Source organism: Maniola hyperantus, chromosome 1 (assembly GCF_902806685.2).
Source record: "Maniola hyperantus chromosome 1, iAphHyp1.2, whole genome shotgun sequence".
Lineage (NCBI taxonomy): Eukaryota > Metazoa > Arthropoda > Insecta > Lepidoptera > Nymphalidae > Maniola > Maniola hyperantus.
In genome coordinates, this window is record NC_048536.1 from 7,199,166 (window position 1) to 7,213,478 (window position 14,313).

The 14,313-nt window shown below is 44.4% G+C and overlaps 1 protein-coding gene across 12 annotated transcripts in view; it reads left to right on the forward strand.

Annotated features, from left to right (window-relative positions):
• Nucleotides 1–14,313, forward strand: part of mbl (muscleblind) — a 379,239-nt gene that overhangs the window by 360,328 nt on the left and 4,598 nt on the right. For 5 of the 12 annotated variants that reach the window (XM_069505215.1, XM_069505145.1, XM_069505185.1 and 2 more), the window contains 6 exons: nucleotides 6,466–6,633; nucleotides 7,557–7,640; nucleotides 8,098–8,277; nucleotides 9,672–9,761; nucleotides 9,941–9,982; nucleotides 10,066–10,933. In XM_069505215.1, the coding sequence (XP_069361316.1) occupies nucleotides 6,466–6,633; nucleotides 7,557–7,640; nucleotides 8,098–8,277; nucleotides 9,672–9,761; nucleotides 9,941–9,982; nucleotides 10,066–10,641 (1,140 nt within the window). In that variant the 3' untranslated portion in view covers nucleotides 10,642–10,933. Of the gene's footprint in view, nucleotides 1–6,465; nucleotides 6,634–7,556; nucleotides 7,641–8,097; nucleotides 8,278–9,671; nucleotides 9,762–9,940; nucleotides 9,983–10,065; nucleotides 10,934–11,388; nucleotides 11,442–14,313 lie in introns of those variants that run through there. The other 7 variants (XM_069505376.1, XR_011237934.1, XM_069505476.1 and 4 more) reach the window with 7 other exon arrangements.

Genomic DNA, 14,313 nt, shown 5'->3' on the forward strand with positions numbered 1-14,313 from the left:
CTTCTAACCGACGTGGCTGCGCTAGCATTTTCTCGCTGCAACGCTGTTGCACTAAGCCAACTCATTATTTTCGCTATATTGCACACGTTTGCAGCTGCCTAATAAAGTCACGCCAATACATGGGCGTCATAAAGTACTAATAAGCCTCTTATAAAATGTTTTATTTGTCGTCAAAGCCGAATGAATAAGGCACATTTTGAAAAAGTTTCCTTTCCCATTATAAGTTTTTTATTTATTTATCATGGTTATATCACTACAACGTTTGTCAAACGGTTCTTATTCAATACGAAACTACAGTAGTCGGCAAGAAATATTGTACATCGATTTAGAATGAGATTTCCGCTTTGTAGAGCGTTGTGTCTGTCACTCATCGACTGTCGACAGAGACAACACTACGAAACCGCGATCTCTTTCTAAAAGTATATCTTGCCGGCTACTGTAATTTACTTAGGAACTGATACATATATTGTACGTACTCATATAATAGTTACTTTTATGACCTAATGTTTTTTCCAGTCCTGGGATGCCTTAGCTTAGTAAAGCAGGCAATTTAAGCAAGCCTATAAGTAACAAGATTCATTAAGGCAGTTACAAAGTAGCGCGGGCGTTCTTAAACTGAATGGCCCTCGAGCTTACAGCGTTCATAATGGGCATACGAGCCGGCCGAGGCGCCGCGCGCGCTTTAATGAAACACCTGGAGAGGTCGGGCAGCTTCCGTTGCATTAATCTCGCACCCCGGGCTCGCGGCTCGCGGCCGAGCCCGCCACTACTTTATTGCCATTCAAGTTGACCTGACACTTGATACGGTGACCAATTTAATTGAAACTGATTACTTTTATAATATCGCTAGATGATGCCGGCTACTTCGTCCGCGTAAGATTCGGGTTTTCAATTGATTTTCCGAGATAAAAGGTAGGTACCCTTTATTCGTCTTTGGGATGCAAGCTATCTCTGTACCAAATAGATGGTTGGTTGGCTTGCGAGATGCGACTTCGATTTAGGTATTTAAAAATCCCGTGGGAATTCTTTAATTTTTTTGAATTAAAAGTAGCCTTATAGCATCCCTATCTCTATATCAAATTTCATCGAAATCAGTTTAACGGATAGGCCGTAAGAAACTAGCAGAAAGACAGACATTTATAGTTTAGTATGGATGGATTTAGTAGTAGACCTATGGATAACTAGCTCTTGCCCGCGAGTATGGATTTTGATTATTGCGATTCTTCGTTTCCCGGCAAAAGGTGTAGTCCAAAGCACTCCTCGTGTAGTTCTAATCCTGCCAGCGGAAATACCTTCAAATTCCGTTCAGCCCTTTCATTCGACTGCTAATATTATACGAGCTCAATAAAAGTCAATTATTTGTAACAACAAACAGGCGCTTCAATTTTCCTCTAGATGTACAGATGCTCTAATAAAATCAGGGTCAAATTTTTTATCATTATGTACACACAAAACGAGCTTTGTGGTTTGCTTTAACATGTTGATATAGCAGAAACCGAGCCTTTGTTTTAGGGTAATTTTCAAACATATCGTATATCACGACATTCGCATTTAAAAGTGGGCAACTAATATTAAAGCCGGGATAAACAACGGCTGACCGCTCGCCGGCGGCAACGGCAAAAGTGGCCGAGATAACTCCGCGCACGAATGCATATTTTAACGTTAAGCTACGGCACAGCGATGCAAACTTGTTTGGAACTTCAGCAGTGTGAATAATTCTTGATTTAAGATTTCTGAAAGAAGTGGCTTTTTCGCTTTACTAGTTTTGCTGCTCGTAAATATTTGAGAATAATGTAATTGGAGAAATTGGTTCGTTTTGTTAGAGCTACGAGAATTGCTCTCTAGGCAGCTACGGCTACGTGACTTGTGGACGACTCACACGTAGCGGTGCTTGGCGCCGCCCAGTGGTGGAAATAAAAGTATCGCGAGCGCGAGGCGTAAACACGGCCCCTCTCGCGTGCCGGCTCATTAGCCACTCCCCTGCGCTTCAATAAATCATTTTAAATTCAAATTCTACTTACTTTAAGAATCGGCTTTGCTTACCTAATTCCCTTCCCAGTTCCAGAATTTTGCAAATTAGATTTCACCTTTCCCCCTTTTGACTTAAAAATTACTGAAGTATTTGTGGCATCCAGATTCTGGCACTCTATTTGGCGCGATTGAAATCAAGATCTATTTTATATATATAGGCTGCAATCTTTTTTTTCCTATTTCTTGCTTCTTCAAACAACAACAGCAATATATTTTAGTAGCTGAACAATGAAATACTCTCGTAATCCATCGACTTTCTACAAACACGTCTAGCAAATTTTATAGACCTATCGAATAGAAATGTTGAAATGGGCGAGCACGTGGCCACTCGCCATAGATACTGACGCACACAAGCACACATGAGTCCACACGGAGGACACCTCTACAGTACACAGGTATAAGTTGGCACGTCTCGCCGGTCATTTCTATTCCCGTCCCCGTTCGACATCATGAACATTTTTGGCACCCACTTTGGTTACAAAGTGGGCTTAGAATCTTCCTTGAGCATGTCATTCATCTAATCGTAAGCTCATTGTTTTCTCCGTGTGTCGAATAGCAGTGGCGCGTGTCGGGTCAGCCAATAGAAAACTAGCAGGAGTAGACGAGTGCGCGTACGCCCGTACGGCCAGTCGTTCTTCGCGGACGGCTTGTCGCCAATCCGTCAATTACGATCGATAACTTTGCATGCGCTACATACCAACTTATTTACTGTACACAATGTACATTGTACATACTTGCGTATGCATCTATGTATAACACATTACTGTACACTACATAAATTAATACCTAAACAGAAACAGATTACAGAAACTAAGAATAAATAGGAGGTAGAGAATGATCTAAGGCTAAAGAGCAATTATTTAAGTTCTTAGACAAAGGTAAAAGAAATGGTCAGTAAAATGTCAGTAATCAGTATGCGATTCCACCATATTTGCGTATGCGTTATACTATAAGACCTATACCGTAACTACAAGACCTCCCACGCTACTGTGCATTTCAGATAACAAAGGTATGTACCTACCTATCCGACGGTGGGATAAATTAAATTCCTTCTTTTAATTGGAAATGCTTTTTTCTTATAAATGGTAATTAATGAGCATAATGGCAATTGTCGCCGGCGCACGGCCTGCTCGGAGAGGGTATGCAGCGCGAAGGAGTCCGTAACTCGGTAACGAAGGTGCCGGGGCGTGCCGACTGCCTGACTGCAGCGACTGCAATGCACTACACTGCACTCGAGGGCCGTTCGTTATACGCGTTACAGCTTTAAAGAGCACTCAGCCGCTTTACTCGGCTCCACGAGACAAAAACGCCTTCGTTCATTTTTCAATGATGTCATTTTGCCACAGCGCAGCGGTACATTTTCCGAGAGAGCGTATTTATTTGAGCTTGGCTCAGAAAATAATAATTAGTCCACGCAATATTGTTACCCTATGGTATAAAATATTGTTATTGCAATTGTTAAACTCATTTTTTAAATAAAAATAGTCAGCTAAGAGAGCTAAGTACTCCAAATCTGAAAAGTCAGAACTTTTTGCCTTTCGTAGTCAATTGTTGTCTAATATTGGGAACGATGGGATGTAGATGACACTCGTCGAAACCCTTAGTATTGCAAGAGAGCATTGTATCGTAAAGGATACGGCGAGGGCGGCATTCTAGGTTTTCTCCTCAGATATCACAAAAATGTTATTAGTTTTGGATGGTTATTGTCCGCCCGCCCAACGACCATTAACCCTTCGTCCGCGCCCAGTCACTGAAATAGTTTACATTCAGTGTATGTCTCATATTGAATTTAGAGTTAAACTAATTGTTAACTAATGATAACGGCCTAAGTTTTTTACAAAGGGATTGATAAATCATTATTATTTTAATATTAGGTAATTGACAAGTCCTACGAGTTAGAACAGTCGTTGAATGAAAAATGTGTTGTTTGAATGATATCCAGAAAACTGATTTATTTTTAGTAGGTACCAAAAACGAAAACACTAGTGGCAAATAAAAAGGTACGTATAATGCATCCATTTTGAGAAAGTCATCGCAATATCATTTTCTGTGTCAACTGTCATGTCAAAAGTACGATTTAAGCCCGTGATACACATGCCAGTGAATGGTATGCTATGCGCTGGTCAGCTGGCACGCTAGGTATTAGCACAATGTCAGCGCGTGACACACATGCTTGTGTCTGGTACGCAACCTTTCTAGAAACTGACATACCAGACACAAGCATGTGTATCACGCAATGACATTCTGCTAGTACCTGGCGTGCTGACTTACCAGCACCTAGCATACCATTCACTGGATTGGGTGTGACGGGCTTTAGATTAAGGACTAAAATCGTACTTTATGTGACAGTTTACACATAGAGCAAATATGGCGAAACCTTTCTCTAAATTTACGCACTATACGTAATAATGGCGAAACCTTTCTCTAAATTTACACACTGTACGTAATGATGTCAAACTTTCTTACAAAGCGGCCTCAATCCGCACGAAGCATCTAATTGTTGAATCCGTACTTGCCAATAAATGGTAGTTTGATAGACCAAACCGAGTTATCATAGTTAAGATAGAAACGTGATCACCCATTCAAGTTTCAGAAACGGCTTGCTAGGAATCGAAACTCGGTTAAGTGCGGCGCGCGTAACAGGAAATAATAACTTTATCCCCAGCCCAGCTAAACTGCGAGAGGACCAACTAACATTATGCCTGCCAGTAACAAGTTAATCTAAATGCAGCCGACTGCTTCCAGCTTGTTGTTGCACGCATCGCCGAAGTTTGATAACTGACAAAATTTTGAATATCCCCTACATATTTTGGTTTGTTGATTTGTTTGATTGTGATCTGTGTAAATTATTATTTTTTGAGTAGATTAACATGTCAATTTAAGCCGTGATGTACTGGGAACAACATCTTTTTTCTATGGTTTTAAAAAAAGGAGGTTATGTATTCGACCCGCGTGCGAGTGTATGTATATCCGCGATTAGCTATTTTAAGACCAAAATGATCATTTACTGTCAAAATTAATAATGAAATACTCAATCTATCCGTAATCTGTCCGTAAGGCGATGTTGTTTATTGTCAAAAAAATACCATACAATTTTTGACAAATAACAACGTTAGTTACTGTAACTTATCGACAAGTTACAGATAGTTGATTAATTGATTATTATTAATTTCGGCTGTTAGAGGAAACGGAACTCACATACCTACTTACTTAAAATCTTAAGGTGATTATTTAGGTGTATTAGGTGTATCTAGCTGCAATGTATTTTCAAGCAGTGAATATTGTACCTAATAATGAACCAAAGATTACGTCGCTCCATAGATATTATCACTTAGTAACTTCCTAACTGAATTGCTTTCGGTGTTCAGTTGAAGTTTGTTTGTTTAGGTATTTTCTTGAAAACTGCGATAAGCTCTTTTTTTCTGAATAAAATATGGCATGGGGCTCGGCGTTTAGAGATAAAACGTCAGCGGAGCTCTTCCTGTCACGTCGCGCGACAGTTAATTACGCGAATGTAAATAAATCATCATAGAGGCGTGCGGTGGAAGGTTTACGATCGCGAGAGCAATTATCTCGCGCCTCATGTCGAAAATGAGAAGAAACATCCTATCCAAATTATAAACATTTCAAATCTTCATAACATACCGAACGTTTTTATTTTTAACCCGTCCTATTGAGCTTCACTTTCGTATATTTTTTTAAAATCTTGCCACAAATTTTTCAATTTCTTACACTTACTACATTTTAGAAATGCGAAAGTACTTATGTCTATCTGTCTGTTACCTTTTCACACCTGCTGCGTTTCAACTGCTGAATCGAGTCGATAAAATTTGGCGAGGAGATTCCCTAAAATTTCCAACGAGTTCCCACGGGATTTTTAAAAACCCTTAATTGGCGCGGAAGAAGTTGCGGACATCAGCTAGTAAAATATAAAAGAACAAACTCAACTGATATAATTATTATATCGACATCAGATCTGCTGGACTTTGGAAACTAAAATTTTTGCATATACCTACCTACTTAGGTTCCCGCTATAAATCCCCACTAAAGATATTTCATCTACCGAGAGAAGCCGGAGTGGCTTAGCTCCAACAGACTATATTTGTTTTAATCCTTCCGATTTCTTTTTCTATTTCTACTGATTTGATTATCATGATTCTCGCGCACGAAGTTCTTATGGCAATAATATTGTGTGAACTCCGGGTTTTCATCTTCTCAATCATGATACTGAAGGGATACTTGCTGACCACATAAACCGAGAGGACTAAGGATCAGTGAATTGATACTATTGTGGGGTGTATAAACTTCAGCTTGCAACTGTTTTAAATCGTGTACTTGGTTTGACTCGTACATCCTATTATTCGTTCCCCTCAAAGCGTTAAATCTACGAGAGAAAAGAATTAAAATCTAACTGTTATTCTTATGTATTTCCAGGGACGGTGTAACCGAGAGAAACCCCCCTGCAAGTACTTCCATCCACCGCAACACCTCAAAGACCAGTTGCTCATCAACGGAAGGAATCACCTAGCACTAAAGAACGCCTTAATGCAGCAAATGGGCCTGACGCCGGGCCAGGTGCTCCCTGGCCAAGTCCCAGCCGTGGTAAGCCCCTTTCCCTTACTTCCCGCTAACACTGCATTAACGCTTTGAGCGATCGGCCTGCAATAAGTGCGCTAGCCATGCACGCAACACGCAGCTTTCGGTGTACTTTGCTATATATGTATTAAGATACTTACATAGATATATTAATCGATAATTTGTACATGTAAAGAACTCAACAGCATTGCAATTAAGTTGTGCCTTGCTAATTCAAAACTTACTTAATATAAAAACTACTCAGATGAGAGTAAGTCCTTCGAAGTCTTTTGCACATTTAGTTAAGTTTTCACAGACGTACGTACATAGATACTCTTAGTCAGCTACCTGTTGTTGGTAATAGTATTTTATTATGTTCGAAATGGTACACTTGTTCTATAAGTTCTGCGCTTCAATTTAAAGTTTTAGTCATGTTATCTTTCGAGGAATGCAACATAGTATAACGTAGATAATATGTACATTTTACAATATATTATTTTATTTGTAAAAGACTATATATGTAGTAGGTAGGTAAAATAGGAAAAGGTACAACTTAAAATGTCCCTAGCCGAAGGCCGATCGCTCTCCACCGCTAAGCATGAGTGTATTGTATAATTTTATTCGTTCTTTAAGTGGCATGTCTATTCTCCAAACTTACTCACATTTGTATGAACTGGGTAAAAGCGGTAATGCAAATAAATCACTGAAAATTTTTATTCCCTCACTATTCACACATTTGCTAACGTTACGGCCCGATCTCCTCGGGGTCTCTCCTCGCACTGCCGCCTTTGTGTTCTCCTACCGGAGCTTCTAGTTGATTCACATGTGGCTGCGCTTTGAGTAGAGACGTCGTCAGTCGTAGTGCGCGGAGCGACGTCGAGGGCCGGTGGCCGTGGGCGCGGACTGTCCCTCGCACGATGAGTAGCGTGTTTGTGTGGTTTTGTGTTGAGGTGGGCGGCGTGAGCGGAGCGGGAGCGGCTGCCGGCCACCTCGCTGCGCTGGATCCGATCAGTCTCGCCTTGCTCGCTCCGCAGGTAACCGCCGCCTCCGACTGCGCGCCGCCGCCGGCCTGCACCCCCCACTGCCCCCGCACTCCTCGCACCCCGAGCCTGGACCCTCCCGATCCCGCATCATTGCCCACTAACCACAGCAGTATATCCTACCTGAAACCCATCCCAAGGCCAGTGGAGGTAGCTTAAACGGACAAGACAGTAATGCTTATACTTTAATTCTTAATTTGATATGTAACCTACGTAATGATCTAATAATGCATGCACCTGCTTAAATTGGCTAATGTTATTTGATTTATGACTAAGTAATACCTAGTACCTACGCGAATATCATTTTAATAAGCTCCTTTGTGATTTACGCTTGCATAGATTTCTTAGAGCTTTTCAGAAGATTTAATTTTGTGTGCGTTGGGAAAAGTGAATTAAGGATTGTCTGCGGAAACACAACGTAGAGTAACAGTGGTGTTCGCTTTGATGACAGGCGACGTCACCCTACCTGTCGGGCGTGCCCGGCGTGGGCTCCACGTACGCGCAGTACTACGCGCCGCAGCTGATGCCGGCAGTGCTGGGCCACGACCCGGCGGCCGCGGCGGCGTCGCCGCTGGGCGTCATGCAGCAGCCTGTACTGCAGCAGAAGCTGCCGCGCACCGACCGTCTCGAGGTAGGAACTACGACACGTTGTCCTTTCTTTCTCTCATCGTGTCCCTCCCCGAGTAGCGCTTCCCGGTGTTGCCAGTTGCCACATCTAAAGGAGACCGACATAAATTTTGTAATCACACCTTTAAATGAATTAAGTATCGAGAAAACGAGACGTTTCGTTCAACTGATGAATACTGACTGAATAATTTGGTACTCATGATGGTGTCGGTCTCCTGAGCGAAGTACGCCTAGACTGTCCCCGTGTGTCTGTGGCGGTGTCACTGGCTCAGTACGCGACGCTTTGCGAGCCTCACTCGCTTCACTGTCCCGTTGCCCCGGTGAAGGGCCTACACTGTTGGCGCAATGTCGGCAACTATGCCACGCTTACCCTTTTATGTGTTATACACAAAATAATGCTCGAATATAGTACCTACTCGTCATATCGTGTAATTTAACGCTGTCGCCTCCTTGCCTTGAACGAATACCACTACTGTCGATTTGTGCCTACAATGTAGCGAGAATAATGATTTGAATTCTAAAACAAAAGTAAAGAAATTATAACACATATATTATGTCCTCTCTATTCGGATATAGTTAATTCGGTTTAATAAAATGATAGAAGATGCGACGGATGCGTTAGTAATTTAAAAATTTCAAAAGAAAATTCAAATAGAAGCGGCGTCGGGTGAAGTTGACTCTTTTTTAAACTTACCTACATACGAAAGAAATGTTATTAGAATTCTTAGTTTCAAAGTTTGGTATAAAATAACGAGAAATTTAACTTGGTCGTTATTTTGACCAGCATCTCATACTTGTACTCGTAAATGAAGTAAGAACTCAAGAGAAACGCTCGGTAGGGCGCGAGCGCGCGACGTAGCGCTAGGCTAGAGGCTAGGGCGCGAGCGGCGACATGGCTGGTTCTGGTGGTGCAGGTGTGCCGGGAGTTCCAGCGCGGCGCGTGCAAGCGCGCCGAGTCCGAGTGTCGCTTCGCGCACCCGCCGCCGCCGGTGGTCGCGCACGACGACGGCTGTGTCACGGTGTGCATGGACGCCGTCAAGGGCCGCTGCGTCCGCGACCCCTGCCGCTATTTCCACCCTCCCCTGCACCTGCAGGCGCACCTTAAGGCGCAGGCGCGCGGCGCGGTACGCCACCAGGCTGCACGCTCTCGCCTCGCTCGCGACCGCTCGCTTCTCTTCCGCTTGTCTGCTCGCGCGACGCCGCTTGTGTTCGCAGAGCTTGTTCTGTTCAGTTCGCCGCGGTCGATCCGCGTCACGCTTCCGTCGCACTCACGCTTCACTTTTTAATTTTTTTTATCTATCGCATAATATCACTTAATGCCGAGCTTTAGGTGTATTCTGTGCATCTATTACATCGTTATTGTTTCTGTCCCGTCCTGCGACGCTTCGCTTCACGTAGACGGCCGCCGCAGCGCAGCAGTCGGCAGCGAGCGCGACTTCGGAGCCGGGCAAGAAACGGCCGGCGCCCGCCGAGCTCGAGTCGCCCCCGGTACGGCGCCAGCTTTGCACGCTTCTCCCTCCCCGCCCCTCCCGCCCGCACGCTCCCGCGCCCCTCCGGCGACGCGGCGCGCCCGGCCGCCCCCGCCGCGCGCGCCGCGCCGCGCACCCTCGCCCGAGACCGGCCCCGTCAGAGTCGAAACCCGCTCAACCGTCTGTTTCTCTTTTCAGATGGACATGAAAAGCGTCGGATCTTTCTATTACGATAACTTCGTAAGTATCCTCGCCGCAGGCGTAGCGTACGGTCACGATCGCCCCTCGACCGCCGTGCTCACCTGTGCGTTTTGTTCTTGCAGGCCTTCCCCGGGGTGGTGCCGTACAAGAGACCCGCCGCAGACAAAGCCGGCATGCCCGTGTACCAGCCGGCGACGACGTACCAGCAGCTGATGCAGCTGCAGCAGCCGTTCGTGCCCGTGTCATGTGAGTACCCCGCGCCCGCTGCGTCCGCCCCGCCGGCCGCGCCCAGCGCGCCGCCGCCCGCGCCCGCGCCGCCGCAACCCGCGCCGCCCGCGCTTCCGCCCGCGCCGCAGCCGTCGCCGCCGCCCGACGCCGCGGCCGATGCTGCCGCCATGGCCAAAGATGTGGCGCAGAAGAGCTACGCCGCCGCGCTGGCGCTGGCCGCGCAGCAGTCGGCCATGGCGCACGCTGCCGCGGCCTACACCCAGCAAGCGTTCAAGGCGCGCGCTATGCCGGGACTAATGCGCGCGCCCTTCATGATGCGGCCGGGCTGGCCCGCGCAGCCCATGCACATGCCCTTCTACCAGCAGCCGTACATGTACGCCATGCCGCCGCCCACGCCGCCCGCGCAGGCCGCGGCGGCGGCGGCGGCGGCTGCCGCGGTCAACCCCTACAAAAAGATGAAGACGACCTAAGGAGCGAGCGGTGGCCGCGGCCGGAAGGGCGCGGGGCGCGGGGTCTCCGCGTAGAGACTCGTATGTGCGATGAGTGTGGCCCCGGCCTGTCGGGGCGTTAGCGCTAGGCGTGTTGTCACATTTGTATTGTATTATTGTAAGGACGAAGCGAGCGGTCCCCGCCTCGCGGATGTCTAGGTAGTTTTACGCTATATATCTATTCTATTATGTATCTACTCACTTACCGTTTTATCTTATGCGTGTATATTTCTCGTACTACGATCCCGGTAATAATAACGCTTGAATGCATGACTGTACGTTTTTTATTACCTCTTGTCGATCGTCGTGTATCGGCGCACTGAGAGTCGCTCGGTCCGCCGGTCGTTTCCCGCTACGTACACGCTTATTCCCGGAGGAGCCCACACGGGTGCTTTGGCATAGTGTCGCCGCATCGCAGTATCGCGGCCCGGCTCGGCGGCAGCCCGCACCTAACACAGCCGCCGCGCTAATTTTCGCATGGATAGAACCCACCACCCCTATGTACGTTTGGCTCATCAGGTACTTTCCTCATTATTCTAGTGCTCCTCGTGTGTGCTAAGTGTGCCGGCGTGTTCGTCGTAGTGCGGAGTCGACGAGCGTCGTCCCGCGTTTTCTTTGTCGCACTTCTTTCTATTTATTTTAACGCTTTCTGTTACATGCCTTCCGAATGACCGCTTCGGCTGTCGTCCGCATTACAATCTTTTGTCGCTTTTTGTTTCGGGACGGCAGGCTGTGCGCCGCCCAACGCTCCCTATGTGGAATACACCGACGAGCGCGGACAGGTAACGAGTGCCGCGTGCCGCACGCACCGCCCGCGCCACGCCACCTATGCCATCCACGCCAACCACGCCGCCCACGCTTCCTCTCCCACACCCCACACGCAGACATTACGCTTCCCTTACATCCTGAGCGGTTTGAGTATGACGCTAATGCTAAAGCTATCCCGGTATAGATCACCATTTCTCTAATGATTCTAGCAGTTCCCTGGCACTCCCATCTGCTCTGATCACGGGCTCGAGTGTCTACCTCCTCTCTAACCAGATTCGCATATCGCCTCTATCTCCTCTGCGCCTGCCTCTCAACCTTTTTTGCCGACACTCAAATAATACGTTTCGTGCAGTAATGGGGTGTTTGACTAGTGTTATATTGAAATAAAGTAGCAGGTATTAATAAGCAGATTGATTTGTATTATTAAGTATTAAAACAATTTGTAAGCTATAGTATTCTTTTCAAGTTAGGTTAGATGTATAAGATTTTATTATGTGTGGCGAGATTTGATTTTAAGTTTCGAGTTGCCATCTAATAGTTTACATAGCAAGAGATCGAAAAGTTCGTTTTCAGTCATCGGTTTTAGTTAGATGTATTGAAATAATCTAGATAGATACATTTACAAGAAAAATCATATTTTTTTATATCTTTTAAAATGAATGACTTAACGAAAGATCAAAGTGCGCTTCTCCGCCCGATTTTCGTCAGAAACGCAAATTCATTGTAATGTCTTACGACCGTGTGGCGTCATAAATATTTCTTACTCTCATACTTTTTATACACCTCAAAACTAATAAATAATAACTAAGTAGTTAATAAATACTATAATATGTACCTTGTACATATTTTAAGAGCAAAATAAATAAATCAAATATTGACGTTACTACTATACAACGCGCTAAGTCCTGTAATTCTTATGAGTTATGTTCTTTTGAAGTGAAATAAAAACTAGTGTTACGTAATTTAATACTATAACGTGATCTAAGAGCTCTATTATGAGACATTTAAACGCACCAGTGTTCTCTGTTTTACAAAATTGTAGGTGTGTTGTTTTATGGTTAGGTATACCTCAATGGCACAAAAAAAAGCGCAACAGTAAGTTAAAATACTTTAAGTTTAGTAAGGATGTAAGCACGTTCTCTGAAAATCAGCGGACAGGGTTGAATTACAGCCGTATCGTAGCCGTATCGTTGTTTTTGAAAGATTGCAGTCAAGCACCCTATTCACACAAATTAAAAAATATATTAACACAATGCTAAACATCGGACTAAGCGATTAAAAATTTCAATTAAAACATTAATTTTACTAGATCTACGAAATAATTAAAATTTCTGCTACAATTACTATAATTTACATTGAACATTTTCTTCGAGCTTGCTTTCATGAGTGCGCTTCAGTAGTAATATACCTAACTAGTTATGCTTTAGGCGACATTCGGTAGATTAAGCGCTTACTGAACAGCGAGCTATAACTTCGCCACTCCACTTGGGCTTTCGTAACAGGTAAAGGTACGGCGCTTGTGTGAGGCACACGTCGCAAGGAAGCCGCAACTTGAACGTACTTACACCATTCTTGTCTCGATAACAGTCTGTCGGAACGTGTTCGTTCTTGGAAAGCTGCCTCTATATTAACCGTCACATTGTTCTTGTGAATTGACGACGCAGATGATCTGGACGTTCTGTGGCAATAATTTTCGGTATCTAAACTGATGGCATTGCTTACCTCGCACATCATACTATTGTATCGATGTCATCATCGCATCAATCATTTAGTCATTGTGCTGTAACCGTATCGATTATTTATTATATTGTAATGAACAGTTGATGCTACAACTTACTTGTTGACGATTTTTAGTTTTGTATAGTGAAACATACTCGCTTTCAAATGTGGAAGAAGTCACTCTACAGTATTGCTATGCTTACACCCGGTAAGATATAATCAGCTTACTTTAATATCCTCTATATAAGTGATTTCCTGTATGTTGCCTATACTGAAACGCCACCGCTTGACCGTCGCATGACATCATCAATATTTGTAAAAATTAACAGCAGCATAAGCGATCTTTTAAATTATTTTGCAATGTCTCTATAAAATTTTTCAAGTCTGCGGTAATTTCAGTAAAGGTTAAATTATGTTTATACAAATAACGAAGCCGCTGAAATATTTCCGTCAATGAATAGATGAAAGTTTGCAAGTATCCATTTTGATTGAGATACGACGACCATTAGTATCCTTTGAACCCTCTTAAAGTCAATTCCTTGACGGAAGATCATCTCCAGCAGTGTCAACTATCAACCGCTAAAGGGGGTCTTTATTTTTCACTAATTTTAAGCTAAAATGCTTCTTAAATAAATATTATTCTTATGCGTAGTTGGTAGTTGAATTGATGGCGGTGAAACGAGAGAATTCAAAGTATCAGCTATATTGTTGAGCGTGTGAGCGTATAATCGCTAGTCCGAAGACACAGTTTCTATGACGTGGTCCGTGCTGGCCAGTTAGCTACTTTGAGTTTTCTCGTCCAATGCTTTGAAGTGCTTCGCCGACGCGGCTTCAGTTCCTCGCTTGAGATTTGTTGAAGCCTCTCTGATGCCTTACTTGAAGTACTCACCGTAGACGTAATTAATATACTTGGTTTTCTTTTGTTTGTCGTACAGTAACCGCACTCTAATGGTCATTATGTTGCAGTTTGTACTACCACTAACATGTCACGTCCAGAACTGTCATGTAAGCTAAAGGTATAAATTTAATTTTTCTTTTTACATATAACCATGCCTACCTACCGTTCCGACAGCATGACCGACCCTCTACAGAGCTCGCGAAGGACTCACCACAGCCGACGCTGACACATATCGCAAACCCTACACAGCCTATTTAAGCTTTTAGCGA